Source organism: Syngnathus floridae, chromosome 3 (assembly GCF_059516105.1).
Source record: "Syngnathus floridae isolate MCC-2025c chromosome 3, RoL_Sflo_1.0, whole genome shotgun sequence".
Classification (NCBI taxonomy): Eukaryota; Metazoa; Chordata; class Actinopteri; order Syngnathiformes; family Syngnathidae; genus Syngnathus; species Syngnathus floridae.
The window spans coordinates 7,545,009-7,558,882 of NC_142415.1; the positions used below are offsets into that span (position 1 = coordinate 7,545,009).

At 41.3% G+C, this 13,874-nt stretch overlaps 1 protein-coding gene across 11 annotated transcripts in view; it reads right to left on the reverse strand.

Moving 5' to 3' along the window:
* Positions 1-1,758: 1,758 nt before the first annotated feature.
* tjp1a (tight junction protein 1a) overlaps positions 1,759-13,874 on the reverse strand; it is a 78,883-nt gene continuing 66,767 nt past the window's right edge. For 6 of the 11 annotated variants that reach the window (XM_088370637.1, XM_088370639.1, XM_088370638.1 and 3 more), the window contains 14 exons: positions 12,558-12,640; positions 12,118-12,328; positions 11,758-11,858; positions 11,184-11,534; positions 10,078-10,317; positions 8,286-9,077; positions 8,105-8,187; positions 7,785-7,961; positions 7,308-7,414; positions 6,953-7,212; positions 6,318-6,463; positions 6,027-6,247; positions 5,511-5,654; positions 1,759-3,386 (listed from right to left, as the gene is read on the reverse strand). In XM_088370637.1, coding sequence (XP_088226763.1) covers positions 3,292-3,386; positions 5,511-5,654; positions 6,027-6,247; positions 6,318-6,463; positions 6,953-7,212; positions 7,308-7,414; positions 7,785-7,961; positions 8,105-8,187; positions 8,286-9,077; positions 10,078-10,317; positions 11,184-11,534; positions 11,758-11,858; positions 12,118-12,328; positions 12,558-12,640 — 3,011 coding nt within the window. In that variant the 3' untranslated portion in view covers positions 1,759-3,291. The remainder of the gene's footprint in view (positions 3,387-5,510; positions 5,655-6,026; positions 6,248-6,317; positions 6,464-6,952; positions 7,213-7,307; positions 7,415-7,784; positions 7,962-8,104; positions 8,188-8,285; positions 9,078-10,077; positions 10,318-11,183; positions 11,535-11,757; positions 11,859-12,117; positions 12,329-12,557; positions 12,641-13,874) is intronic. The other 5 variants (XM_088370643.1, XM_088370648.1, XM_088370642.1 and 2 more) reach the window with 3 other exon arrangements.

Sequence of the window (13,874 nt, forward strand, 5' to 3'; positions counted from 1 at the left end):
TGCTGCTGGTGCAGCATGAGAGCTTTTATTCCCGGCGGATGAAGTTAGGGAGCATTTTTGGAAACAAAGAGAAGAATATGGGCCGTTTGAATCCTGCTGTGATGGGAACAAATCTACAGGCTATATTGTGCAAATTATCTATCTATCTATCTATCTATCTATCTATCTATCTATCTATCTATCTATCTATCTATCTATCTATCTATCTATCTATCTATCTATCTATCTATCTATCTATCTATCTATCTATCTATCTATCTATCTATCTATCTATCTATCTATCTATCTATCTATCTATCTATCTATCTATCTATCTATCTATCTATCTATCTATCCTAACACACACACACACACACACACACACACCAACACGTGATTTTAAAAACTGATTTTCAGGTTTAAAATTGGACCGATCCAATTTTTTGCAATAAAACAACCCAATTTGTTGGGTTGTTTTGTGCAAAACAAAACTGGATGGGTTGTTTTTAATCCAATATTTTCAAGGGTGTATGTTTGTATATGTACACCCTTAAAAATGCAGCATTTTCAAGGGTGTATGTATGTAGATGTACACCCTTAAAAATCCTAGCGGTGCGTGTCATGAATGCAGTAATGTAGAGTGTGAGCGTGGTGACCCCAAGTGGAAAAAATAATACCTGCACCTCATATACACATACTGGGATTGTGTACATAGATTTCAAATGCAAAATAAATATACGGTCGCTGCTTTGTAGAGTTTGTATGTCTTGGGCATGGTCTGGCACTCAAACCTCACGCAATAAACATTGCTGTACATTATTACTACTAGTGCTGTGCATCACCATCAGAAGGCGCTTCTACTTCTACTCTATTAAATTTAAACGAAATTCTTTGTCATGTTCAGCAGAGGGCGTCATTCATTTATTCTTAAAAGAGTAGAAAGGGTCATAGACTGCCATTTGCGCTAAAATATTTACGTGCCTTGCATGCACGCTTTTGAGATGAGGCTATTTTCCCATCCAGATTTCTGACACAACTAGAAATTTGTGTCCAACCATCAGCAAGGCATGATTCTTATAATTCCCAAAATGTGCAATCTTCATGATTAGAAAATACATAATACTTAATATGTGAAAGCAACTTGCAATAGAGTGGTTCTCAGAAAGTGTGGTCCAGTTTGCTGGTCTAAGTCATATGTAAGCGCATATCTAAGTGAAAATAAAAAGTAGGAAATATCTCTGTGAAATATTTCATAACTTTGTTGCAGGCTGGATTTTGAAATTATCTGGTGGCCGTAATAGTGAGCTCAGTACAATCTGCGGGTAAGATTCCATGAAGGTCACTGTCGGTCGACGGGCACTATGAAGGTGGGCAGGAAAGATCACCATTGCATTTTAATGCTCTGGTCCGAGACAAAAGATCGCTTTAAAAATTGATTTGCAGGAATGCAGGATTCTTACATTTCAATTCACAATGAGAAGCGGTTTGGCTAATGAATGAAGTTCAGAGATTACCGACGCCGTCTCGTGGCCACAATTGTGAATTGCGTGTTGAGGCACCAATGGGAGGGCGGAGCACCTAAACAATTGGTGCATACAGTTACACTGCAACAAAAAATGAAGCTTTGCAAATATTGTGCAAGCAAATCAAGGTGAATCTTTAAAAAATGCCAAGTTAACTGGAGCTAAATATAGCTGCTTAATGCTGGAAGTGACATCTTATTTTAGATCAATAAAATGTTTCACTTTGTAAGAAAGAGAGGGACACCTTTGCCAAACGTTACTTTAAAATGATTTTATTTATTAATACAGTGGTATACTTAAAATTGTGTTGCAGAGGAGGAAAATAATAATAATGAAATCAGCCACACGTGAAGAGCTATTATCCGATTAAAGCTGTGTTAAGTCTAAAAATAAGATGGTACTGGTGTGCCATATATCAGTAATTGTCTATTAGTACAAAAATACATTTAAGGGCACACAATACAGCATCCAGTAGTGAAAGGAACATTTTGGGAGTACAACTTTTGTTTTGAAGAAAGAAAAAAAAATTCAGCCCAAACACTTTCCTGATCCTTAAGTAGCCATAAAAAGACAATTTCCGATGGTAATTGAACGAGAATATGTTGGTAGAAAAGATGTCATGTAGTATACTGTCGGGTTCAACATTTCAAGGCTCGAGGGTATAATCCAGAATACAAAGATGATCATATTTCCTTGTTACTCTTCCACTTTTTAAAATGTTTTCGCTACATTTTATACAAAAAGAAAGAATAAAAAAAAGTTCATTTACAAACAAAAGAACCAAGGCAATATGCTAGCATTATTTACAGTCACTCTTCATCTTCTTGTGTTTGTTGTTGTAAGTAATGCATAGGAGATAAAACCAACATACATTTGTTATCCAATCACAACCATTACTGTGTGCTGAATCCGAGTTTGCTTATACACTGGATTAACAAGAACGGCAAACCAAACAACACGAGACAGTTACTCATCATAAATTATTGTTTCCTTCATGAAAAGAAGTGAATGAGCTCCAGATAAGGCATCACTGCTTATTGTGTTTGAATGCAAGAGTGCAAAAAGAGACGACTGGAAACAAATGTGAGGAAGCAACGAAGGAGGCCACTGGACCTGAGTAGAACGACATGCATAGATCTCCCTCAGGCTGGAAGGAGTGAGAACAACTCAAGCTACAAGGTCTCACCGGAAGAAAAGGCGCAACAGAGGAAGAATAAAGGTTAAAGTGTGCTCCTTGGCTTTTAGATCCAGCTGACCTGCAAACTCCTTCGACTGCCTCGTCTGAGACTCAAACTTTCACCACATTCCCTCAAAGTGGAAGAATATGGATACATATTATATTCAGTCACCTCAACTGAAAAGTAATAGGAGGTTGAATTCAGGACAAAAATGCATTATACATTTTATCTAGACTACTATATATACTGTATGCATATATAGCATAAATACACCGACACAGGTTTGTAAAATATGTTCGCTGGTGGCGCAAATTGGAAAACAATTCATCCATGTATACGTATATAAAAACTTTATTGTACTGTATGTATAGATAGCAATAATCTTCAGTGGGGGTGGGGCGGGGTAGGGGGGGCATGCATCAGTGGTTTTACTTCATCAAGACTTCATTTGATGGCAAAAGTTTGTTTCTTCAGCGCCTGGCCGTAAACAGCACTGACTGGATCTTCACGTCACCGTCGGGAATTGGAGAGTGCAGCTGTCAATGTGTATGTGTCCATGTTTATCCACTATGGATGCATATTTTGTAACATCACACCTGCTGCCCCCTTACTTAAAAGTGGTCGATGAGCACAGAAACACAGTTGGCTCCCACCAGGTAGTTGGGGTCTCCAGGGAGAGACTTGTTCTGCCAGTTTTTTGGGTCACCTGAGAGGAATGGGAACAAATGGAGCAGATGGTGAGTTATAAGAGTCTTTTAGGATCTATTAAGCTCTAATGGCTATATAAGCACTCCCTCTTCGGAGTTGGTTGTATGGAACAATAACTGTAGAATGAATCCATCAACTACTCAAGTGGAGCTGCAGAGCCTGATTGCATCTCCTGCCTGCCAGCCATATTTGGAGAGTACAAGACAGTGGCTCACATCCAAACACTGGAGACACTCGAGAATAGGCAAATCATTTCATCTTTAATGAATGTCCCCCCCCAGCCTCTTGTTGACTCAAAATTCAACCTCAGTCACGATGACGACGGCGTACCGCAGTGTCAAGTCATCCTGAATTATCTGTAGCCTATTTCTGGAAAAGCATTTCTGAGTGAACCGTTTTGCATTTCTGCCTCATTCGTTACCTAACAGTGGTGCTTATTATCATAATAACCACAACTAGTTCTCAGCGGCTGTGTTAAACAACGGGAAATAAAAAAGAAAAACATGACCACATCTAAATGACAACGTGACATAGTGTTGAACTACTGAGAGATTCGCTGCTCATGCACAATGTCCCCACTCTCCTAAAGTTCACCAGTTTTACATGGCCTGGGAAAAAAAAAAAGCGTGATCAGACAATAAGGCACAAGGAGGAGCATCCATTAGTCGCAGAGCGCTGTAAAGAAGGGCAAGAATAGTGGGGACACGATGTAAGAGGAAAGTCACAGAGGGGACACGAGCAGGCTGGAGAGTGGCCTTGCCTTGCAATAAGAGGATTAGCACGCAGCCTGATAATCCTTCTCCTATTCAGCGCAACAACAGAGCAAAGCAGCATCTCATTCATTCTCATTCTTAAAATGAGGCTAATTAACTGCTAATCCTAACAACGGCCAAAATTACCACTCTTCGTGAAGTAACTCTGATTTCTTTGCAGGAGTTGAGCTTTTTACTTTGCTATAATTTGGCTTCTGCACACTGCGTTTCTAATGAACTACAGGTCTTTATTTATGGATATTTGTAGCTCCTGGAAAGGTAAATGACAGACTATTAAAAAAAAAAAGGGTTTTGGAAACAAGCACAAAAAAATTGACATTCAAGGGAGGAATTTCCAAACCCTATCTTACCTTATCTATGCATCGCGACATATATCCTATCCTACAACAACTATTAATTTTCTGTATCGTTTATCCTCATTAGGGCCAAGGGAGGAATGGTCGTCAAATTTAATTAAGAGAACTATAAAGGGAGGTCTTATGGCCAGGATTTGGGTGGCTGTGTGAGAGGAAAGAAACAAGAACATGCAGTTTTTATATCACAAACACACACACATGCTCGCATGCACATACACATACACATACAATATATTAGGGAGTATCAAGTACCGATACCAGCCTTATTTCAAGGTTCTGGCCACCTTCTTGTGACAGTTTTATGATCACGAATTAGAAGACTAAAAATTGGTCATTAAATTAATGCAATTTTCAGAAGAATTGCTGCATTGGCATATATAGGTCTTTCTTTGAAACTTCATTGTCAATACATCATTGTTTTCTGGTGAAAATGTTTTATTTATCAAAAGTCTATACTATCATTGGTATCGGTCTGAGAAAGTGGTATTGAGTATCCATTTATAATGTATGTGTGTGCATGTAGGTATAATAAAAGTCAAGTCAATTTGCTCCTGCATGCATATATATTAGGAAAATAAGTGAGGTTGATTGATATTTAAGCCCATAAAAATAAGTAGACCTACTAATTAGCTTCATTACAATAAAAAATAAAAGGATTTGACATAAAACCAATGATTAGTAAATGACTTGCAATATGAAGAATGAAAACGGACTTTGATGTGACAAAGATAGGCAAGTTGGCAATTAGAGAAAATGAGTGATAAAAAGTGAAATGGATTCAACTAAAGCCATAATGATACTGTATGTAAATGAAAGGCAAGATTTATTTCCCCGTAGACTGATTCTTTTTCCAAAATCTCACAAAACATTGGTGAGAAAAATACAAATAATAATAATCACAACTAAGGGGAAATGATTCAAGTGACCCCAACAGTCAAATAGTCACAGAGCCAGCCCAAACGACCCCAGAAGAACTGAGAGAACACAGCATACCCGACGAGGAGTCGGAGGATTTTAGAGCAAAAGACCAACCATCAGGGGTCATTGACGCACAGTGAGGTAAGCGCAGCTCCACAGGCTTCAAAAACTTGAGGCCGTGAGGTCCACACATCACCAGAGGGCTCAGCAAAGTCTCCCCTGGAAATGACAGAGGAGAAAAAAACCAATAACTCATTTTTAACAATTATTATCTAATAATTCAGACATCAGAAGATAAATGTTCACTTATTGAACTGAACAGAAAGGTAAAAACAGTTTGCACCACCCAAATGATTGACATCTACAAATTAGATTGAATGAAATTCTGCTGGTATTTTAAAATGATCCCACACATGCATACATTCATATAAGCATTACAAATGTATGAGTACAGGGGTAACTCATGGAATGACAAAAGGTGATCAAATATTTTACAACAGACTGCTTATATGACAAAGGACAATGCAATGATGAACAGAAACAAAGAGCGCAAGAGTGACTACAATCTTTTTCATTTTGTGACAATGCTACCTTTCTCCTTGTCAAGCGGAGGCAGGATGCTGTTATCTCGGCAGACCTTGAAGTAGATCTCCTGCTCTATGCCTTCAGGAATGGCACCCTGAGGGATAATGATGCTGACGCCCGTCTCGATGGAGCTCAGGACACCACCGTTGCTGTTGAAGATACCCCGGGCAGTCGCAACCACAGTGTGGCCCTCATCCTCATCGTCGTCATCCTCCAGGGCAGTGGGGCTGGAAGGCAGAAACATTTGTCTCCAATGGAATACATTTGATTCCATCAACGAATGATGTGATTGGTTACCTCACGGGAATGGCCTTGGGAACAGCGTTGACATTGTTGTGCTGATACTTAGAGCGATGGTCCATTGTACGAGTGAATGTATCTAGGCCACTGTCATGGTCTGCGTTGTGGGACTGGGAGGGCTTTGCTGGGCTTGCACTTTGACCCTGTTCAAAACCAAAGTGCTCCATTATGTACTTCACCCATACCGGATATTAACGATGGGTAAATGAAGCTTCAAAATGATTCATGAACCTGTTGTTGTGTTTACTTAGACCTCTAGATGGCACTTTCTGTTCACCGAAGAGCTGAAAGCTCACCGACTTGCCATTCCTTAAAACCCTCACTTTAAACCAACATTGCCATCTAGAGAAGTCAAAGAATACAACTGGTTCATGAAGCTTCATTTTCCCATCACTACCGGATAGTACATAAACTTTTTCCTGAACAAATACAGCTACCTGTAAAAGACATTATTTCTAAAAATAAAATACACATTTTAGCAAGGGGTAAAGCAAAGGAGAAACATTCACATTCACACTGAGTGGTAATTGAAGCTGTACTGCAGTTTGATGGGTGAGCAGACATTCCACTGAAGTCACTTGAACTTTCTACACACTAACAACATTAGTCACACATTTTGAAAGGCTGCTTACCTTTGAGGCCATATCTGGCTTGTCATTGGGCAGAAGGTTGTGGTTGAATTTGGGACTGTCGAACTTGCGTTCAAAAGGCCTGGCAGACGCTGTGTAGGGTTTGGGCAAATAGCGGTTGTAGCTTGATGCTGGTGGAGCCCCGCTGCTGGTGAAAGTTTTCAGAAGCTTTTCACTTGTGCCATTCACTGGAGACTTCTCAGGAAAACCTTTGTGAGGCAGCAAGTTGCTATGGACAGTGTCCTCTCTGGAAGGAGGCTTGGCTGAGGAACAGTTATTAGAGTTACTCTCATTACCCATTTGAATATGCTGAAACACGTGTGTGTGTTTTATATGAAACTGGCAGGATGTGTCATACCTTCAGTTAAGGGCTTGGGAAATGTGGCTGGTGGCAAAGTTGGTGTCAACTGGGGTACTGGTTCATATCTTTTCTCTGCTGTACTTGGTTTCTCCACTGATTCTGTTCTGTAAACATATAGAGAAAACCATCAAATTAAAGAAAACTCAATGAACATTCAACTTGGACATAAAAATGGAGATTGAAAGTGAAATGGATATCTGAGTGATGGATTCCGAACCCTGCTATAAAATAGCTTCCAGAAATGTGATGTAAAAGTTAGACTGTAAAAAAAACATTACCAAGAACAAAAAGACAAAACTCAACAAATAACTAGCAAGGGTTGGATTTTTTTTTTTTGCACGTTATGCGTCATTAAAATTTGAGAAATCCCAGTCTAATTTGTATATACTCGTGACATTGCCAGTAAATCTGGTGTGATGGGTAAAAGCTTTTGAACAAATGGGGTCAAAATCACAATGCTCCCTTGAAAATTACCTGGAGAAGTTGTGCGTTGTTTGTGCTTGAGTTTGAGGTTTGGCAGGGCCAGTCTGAAGTCTGTCAAAGTAAGAGAGCTGTTTCCTATAGTAGTCTTCATCCTCATCTGGGTCATAATGGTTGGCACGCACAATGTCATCAGCCGCTTTGGACTGAGGCTTCTGAGGCTCTGGGACTCTAAGTGGGTAAACAATGCAAAGAATATTACAAAGAATGCAAGGAATTCAATTAAAATGAGTCAAGTTGGGCATAGTAATTAAAGGTCTTTCAAGTATTACCCTGAAATCTCAGCGTGCCAAAGCATGAAAAACAAAGCTTACCTAAAGCTCTTTTCTGAGTCCAGGTTGCTCAAAGAATTAGCTTTTGGGATGATTCCCCCTGCTTTCAAGGGCAAATCTGCAGCCTAAATTAGCAACACAAAAGGCCATACGTGTCACATGTACGTATATTTGATACAGTAGATGTTCCCAATGAATAGAAAGAAAGCCACAAAAAGTTTACCTTGTTTGCAGATGGATCCACCGTATCTCTGGCTCGGTCCACAGACACCGAACGTTTGTTTTCAAACATCTTGACTCTCGTTAGAACAGACTGTGGTTGCATGGCAGGGTCATCCTCGCGTATCTCTTTTCTGGCAGTGTCGGGCTTTGAAATGTCTGTAGTGGAAAATGAGTTGACCTCCACTTTTGGAGGCGATGTGGGGCTAGTGTCAGAGTTTACAGGAGCTGCGTCATACGGCTGAGGTTTGTAGCCTTTTACGTGCTGTGTTGGTCCCTGGTTGTAGGAAGGCCGTTGGCCGCTGGGAGAGCGGACAGCCGGAGAGTGTTGAGAATCTTGGTTGTAGTGGAGGTCTGGAGAAAGCGGTGGGGGGTCATCGTAACGGGCGGGCCCAGGAACTGTGGGTTTACCATAGCGAGGCCGTCCGTCGAATCCCTGCTGAGGCTCATCGAAACGGAGCGGAGGGGTGTACTGAGACTCGGGGCCATCGCTGTATGGCAAGCGTGGATCGTAGCCCTGTGAGTCGGCAGTCGAGTGTGTGTGGACGTAAGGGTTCCACTGTTGCTGGTCGTAGAGAGGCACACTGTTCTCAAAGGGCGGAGAGTCATAGTTTCTATACTTTGGTTCTACGTAACCACTTCCACTGTTGACATCAAACCGACTTGGTGGGTGGTCATAATCTCTGTATGGTTGCTGATCAGGGTGGTATCCCTGTTGAGGGTTATAATTCCCAGGTTTCAATCCAGGACCGGGTCTCCCTGTGCTGTCTGGGCTATAGGGAGCCTTTTGAAACATCTACAAATACACAACAAAGAATACGGTTAGCGGCATCACAGAATCCACCGAAGTACTACACAATTCATTATAATATGAAAGGATGCAGTAAATGAAAATATTAAAAGTATTTTCTGAAATTAATGACAGAAGGAGGAAAAAATTGGGGAAAGACCTGCAATAGAGAAACTGAGAGGGAGGGGTTACTTGTCAGATAATGTATTAAAACAGAAATCACTGTCCTTTCAAATTAAGCACTTACTGAAGGCAATTGAAATTATATAGCAAACCAAATACTGTAGTACATAACAATGGGATACATTTTTAGCCAAAACCTTTCCAGATTGACACTGTATTATATATAGTATTTGTAGTTGTTATAGACCAGCCTGGCTTGATATTGCAATTATTTGATATAATTTGGGAAAATGACACCCACTGTTTTACAATAACATTTAACATAACTTGCACATAAGAAAATGCACACATTTCAAAGCCTGGTATTTAAGAAGCAACTGTTAATTTTCCAGCCAAATCTGAAATCTCTCACCCAAGCTTTTAATATACGATTGTTGCACTAAACACTAAAATTGCAGATGCAGCGGTTGGAAAATCAACGGCTACTTTTACAAAATCAATGGCTCTGCTTTATCAGCATTAGGAAAATACAGCACAGAGATCTACTTCTAGTGGCCATGCAAAGAGGGTCAACAACAGTGAGTGCTGTGAGACATTCGCTACGTCATCTAACACTCATTGTTGCTTAAACAGCATTTGCGTACACATGCACAAATGTAAACGCACGCACGTTCACACACAAAATTCAAAGTCTTCTGTGCAGCACGGTGGTCAGCGGACATGCAAGGGGGCGGGTCACACAGTAGAGACAGATAAGCGTGGCGGCAGGAAGTAGGCAGGTAGACAGGCAGCAGCAGCAGCATCAGCACAGGCGGTCAGTTGGGTCATATCGAGCTGAGCTGGACCCAGTCACGGAGCATCCAGAGGCAGGTCAGTGGGATACCTTTGCTTCTGAACTGGCCAGTCCAGACTGTCTTGGTTCTGATGTGACACTCTCAGGGGCTAGCTCAGGCGTGGGCCTCTTTAGTGAGCCAGCCTCTGGGTTGGGGCTTGGTAGCCTGTGGTGAGCTCCAGGAGGCTCGCCGGGGCTCGGGCCCCCTACAGTTTTTACGGCAGGGGTCACTGTCTCAGCCAGGGGCTCAGGGAGCTGGGGGTTGCTAGGGATGGCAGTGGCTTCTGCTTTCTGTGAAGTGGTTCAAAAATGTTTAATAACACGTGCTGACACTACTGTGCAGTGCAAACTAGTGTTAGTGTTGTCATGGCCTCTCTATAAGCTAGCTTGCTCCTAGTTTGTGCTTTACGGTTTACACTGATTCCAACAGCCAATCACCTTGCCTCCACACTTAGTTGTAGCCATGGTTAGGAATTAGGACACATTTTCAATTTTCGAATACACTAAGCTTGGCTTTAATTCTATGGTAACAATACAGTAACGTATCCTTGTCCCTTTTTATACTTACTTAACAGATACTGTAATGACAAACGCTTTGATTTGGGGAATCTGTGATAAATACATTTCACAGCAACGTTCGAGTTACACATTTTTTTTTTTTCCCAACATGCACACAATACTTTCTGGTATCAACACAGTCCCAACCACAAGTGTAACAAGAGTAGGAAGTGCACATAGGTGAGTACTGTTACAGACAATTGGACAAATATAGGCTTGTTTTCCTAGTGAGATCAGTAACAGTCATATACACGTGGGACAACTCTTGGTAATACAGAATACAAGAGGAAAAGTGCATATTAGGCTCTAAGGTTCTAAAATGTAACACACACACAAAGATTAGTCAACACGCACACACGAAAAGGTTAAATGACTATTGTGGTGGTAATAGATTTTGTGTAATATCTTTTTGTAGTATGGTGATAAATACCTGACCTCCAAAGATTTGACTTTCACACTGATATTGCATTGGAACAATAAAAGCACACAATAACTGTAAAAATAAACAGGAGCCTTCAATAGCGCCTCCAGAACACCCTTCGTACGCACACCACGTCCTCCAGACAACAGGGAAGACGCACAGCTCTCAGAAACGCTACCTGCTGCGGCGCCGGGGCCTTGAAACCAGCCGGGTCGATGCGGTTCAGGGGGTCCGACTGCAACGCGTGCTGGTAGCCGGGGTAGCCAGGTGGTTCCTGGATGACGGGCGGGTCCTCGCGGACAGGCTCAGAGGAGCGGGTGATGGCGGGCCCCGTCGGAGGACCCACATCGTCATTCAGCGTTTCGTCCAGCTCCTGGTCGGTGTAGGCTCCGCCCTCCGTGTCCGTGTCCTCGTAGTCAGAGGTGTGGCGGCTGTCGGTGCTGTACATGGAATACTCACTGCCCGGTGCCGACAGGTAGGACAGACGGTCATCATGGATATCGAGACCATCCTCTGCTGCCCCGTCAGCCTGTGACACATTGAACAAAAGAGAAATGGTACACTTGCTGTAAGATCACTTTATATGAATGCAGGTTTTGAATCTTCTTCCCACCATTAAAAGACACATTTTGTGTTATCACTGTATTTCCAATGCGGTGTGAAAATGACAATTCTTGATGAACCATAGCGTGCTGCACGGTCACCTCCTGAACTGTATTGCTTGTTGAAAACATGGCTTGTATGTGCTTTACCTTGCCCTCTGAAACCCACACCAGCTGGTTTTGCTGCTGCTGAATTATTTCCTTGAGTGCTCCAAACCATCCATCGTTCATGTTGTTCAAGTTTATAGTTGCTGAACACACAAAAAGCAGCAGAGGCAAAAAATTCATTTCATTTCAAATCTACGGATTCTTCAAAAGCCTGGGCAGGGCAGGACACGTGCTTTGGCAGGAAAAGCAAATGCTAGAGGAAGTCAAAAAGAGCAGCAAGCTGCAAGTGTCGTGATGACACACAGCAGCCCATGAAATGTACATAAATTTACTCCTGTAAAATGTTACAATTTCCCCTCCCTTTGAAGAACACATTATTAATATTTCCCCAGAGGAACTCACTAGTGAAAAGATGGTGATTGTTCTTCCTCAATTTTAGGGCTCGTTCATAGAGTTTCCTGGCACTCTTCCGAGACTCTGGGCAGAGTCTGGTTCTCATGTTCTTAACACCTTGCTTTGTGTCAGGGTTGAGAAACACCACAATGGGATACCACTGCGCGTAGTTCAAGCGGTCCACTGCATTTGGAGTGATGTCCAGCACGGCATGCTTGTCCTTATAAAAACATCAAATCAATAACAATATTTTCGGACATATTTTTCTATTTTCAAAATACGTACATGAGAGTCTCTTGAAATTGAACTAGCAGTCTAAGAGAGCTCTTAAAATTACAGTTCACCTATTCACGTCTAGTTAGTGTATTCCACTAGAGGGCAGCAGTGAAATGCTAATAATAGAGCAATCAAATGTCATTGACTGGTTTTAGATCAGGACGCTCTCTCACCCGATCAATTATCTGTTTGATGGTGTGCAGGCGAATGATGCCAGAGCTTTTGTGGTCAGTTCCGGCATCCCTTGGTTCACTTTCTGTAAAAGGCAAAGAGACACTGTAACCATGTCACATCAACACAAAAGATAAACAGTCAAGGCAGGCAGTGCCCATATTAGTCATCCTTGTGGCATGCGGTTGTCGACTCCCATAAAAAGAACTGTAAAATACAGAACAATCATCTCTGTACAGGAGAGGACAAGTGTTTATGAAAACAGATGTCAAGACAAAATAAGGATGGCAGCCAATTCATGCAATAGCCATTAGATGTTTTGGATAGATGAATGAAAATGACAAATGGTTTGTAGTGACTTGTGTACGTGCAAATGCAAATAAGGTGAACGAAAAATCCAGTAGTGTGTTTTGTGAGAAACACTGCTATGAAATAAAGAAGCAGGAGGGTCATTTGGCATTAATGACAATACATAGTCACTGTAAACTGCAGAAATGCGTCGTTTATGATTCACATAAGAAATTATGTTCTGCCTGGAAACACAAGGTACTAAAAGGGTGGTTTTCTCATGACGACGCTAAGTATACTGACTCATAAAACACGGTACATAAAAGATTTTTAATAAACTATGGAGCTCTAATAGGGTCTTTGACTATTACTACACAACCACTTTACAAAAGAGAAGTCAGATATTCTACAGATATTCAAAAAAACACCTCTAATGGTGCATAAATAATGGTGAGATGCCTCTTTCTTAGCTCAAAACACACTGACGTAAGATTCTGATTTCAGTGTGTGTGTGACCTCAGAGATCCTTAGACATCACAGCGCCATTTGAAGTGTCACAATAGCTGAACTGATATACCGGTGGATGAAGCAAAATGGATGTGGAATCTTTTTTAATGTATGTTGAACTGCTGTCAAATAACTTGTTTCCTTTTAGTGGTGAGATTGTGCCAAAAACAAAAGTAAATTAGTCTAATTCCAAATATTTTTAGCTCAACTCGATAGCCATCATCAATTAGTAAACGGAGGGTGTGTATTATTTTGTGACATCTAGTGTTGAATTAATAGAATCCAATTACCTAAATTCAAAGCGCAGGCATTTTGAAGCACGCGCACTACGGTGCCACCGAAAGAACATATGTCGCAAGCCTACCACAATGTCTTCAGCAGAGGTGCAAGCAAAATGTCATCACAAATGATGTCTAGTATTCTCATAAGTGATGAACTAAGCGCATTGCATTTGTTACTTGCTGCAGTCACTGATTCAGAAAGTTTTGGGATTCGCTGTGTTTGTCCCCTACGACAATTGGTAG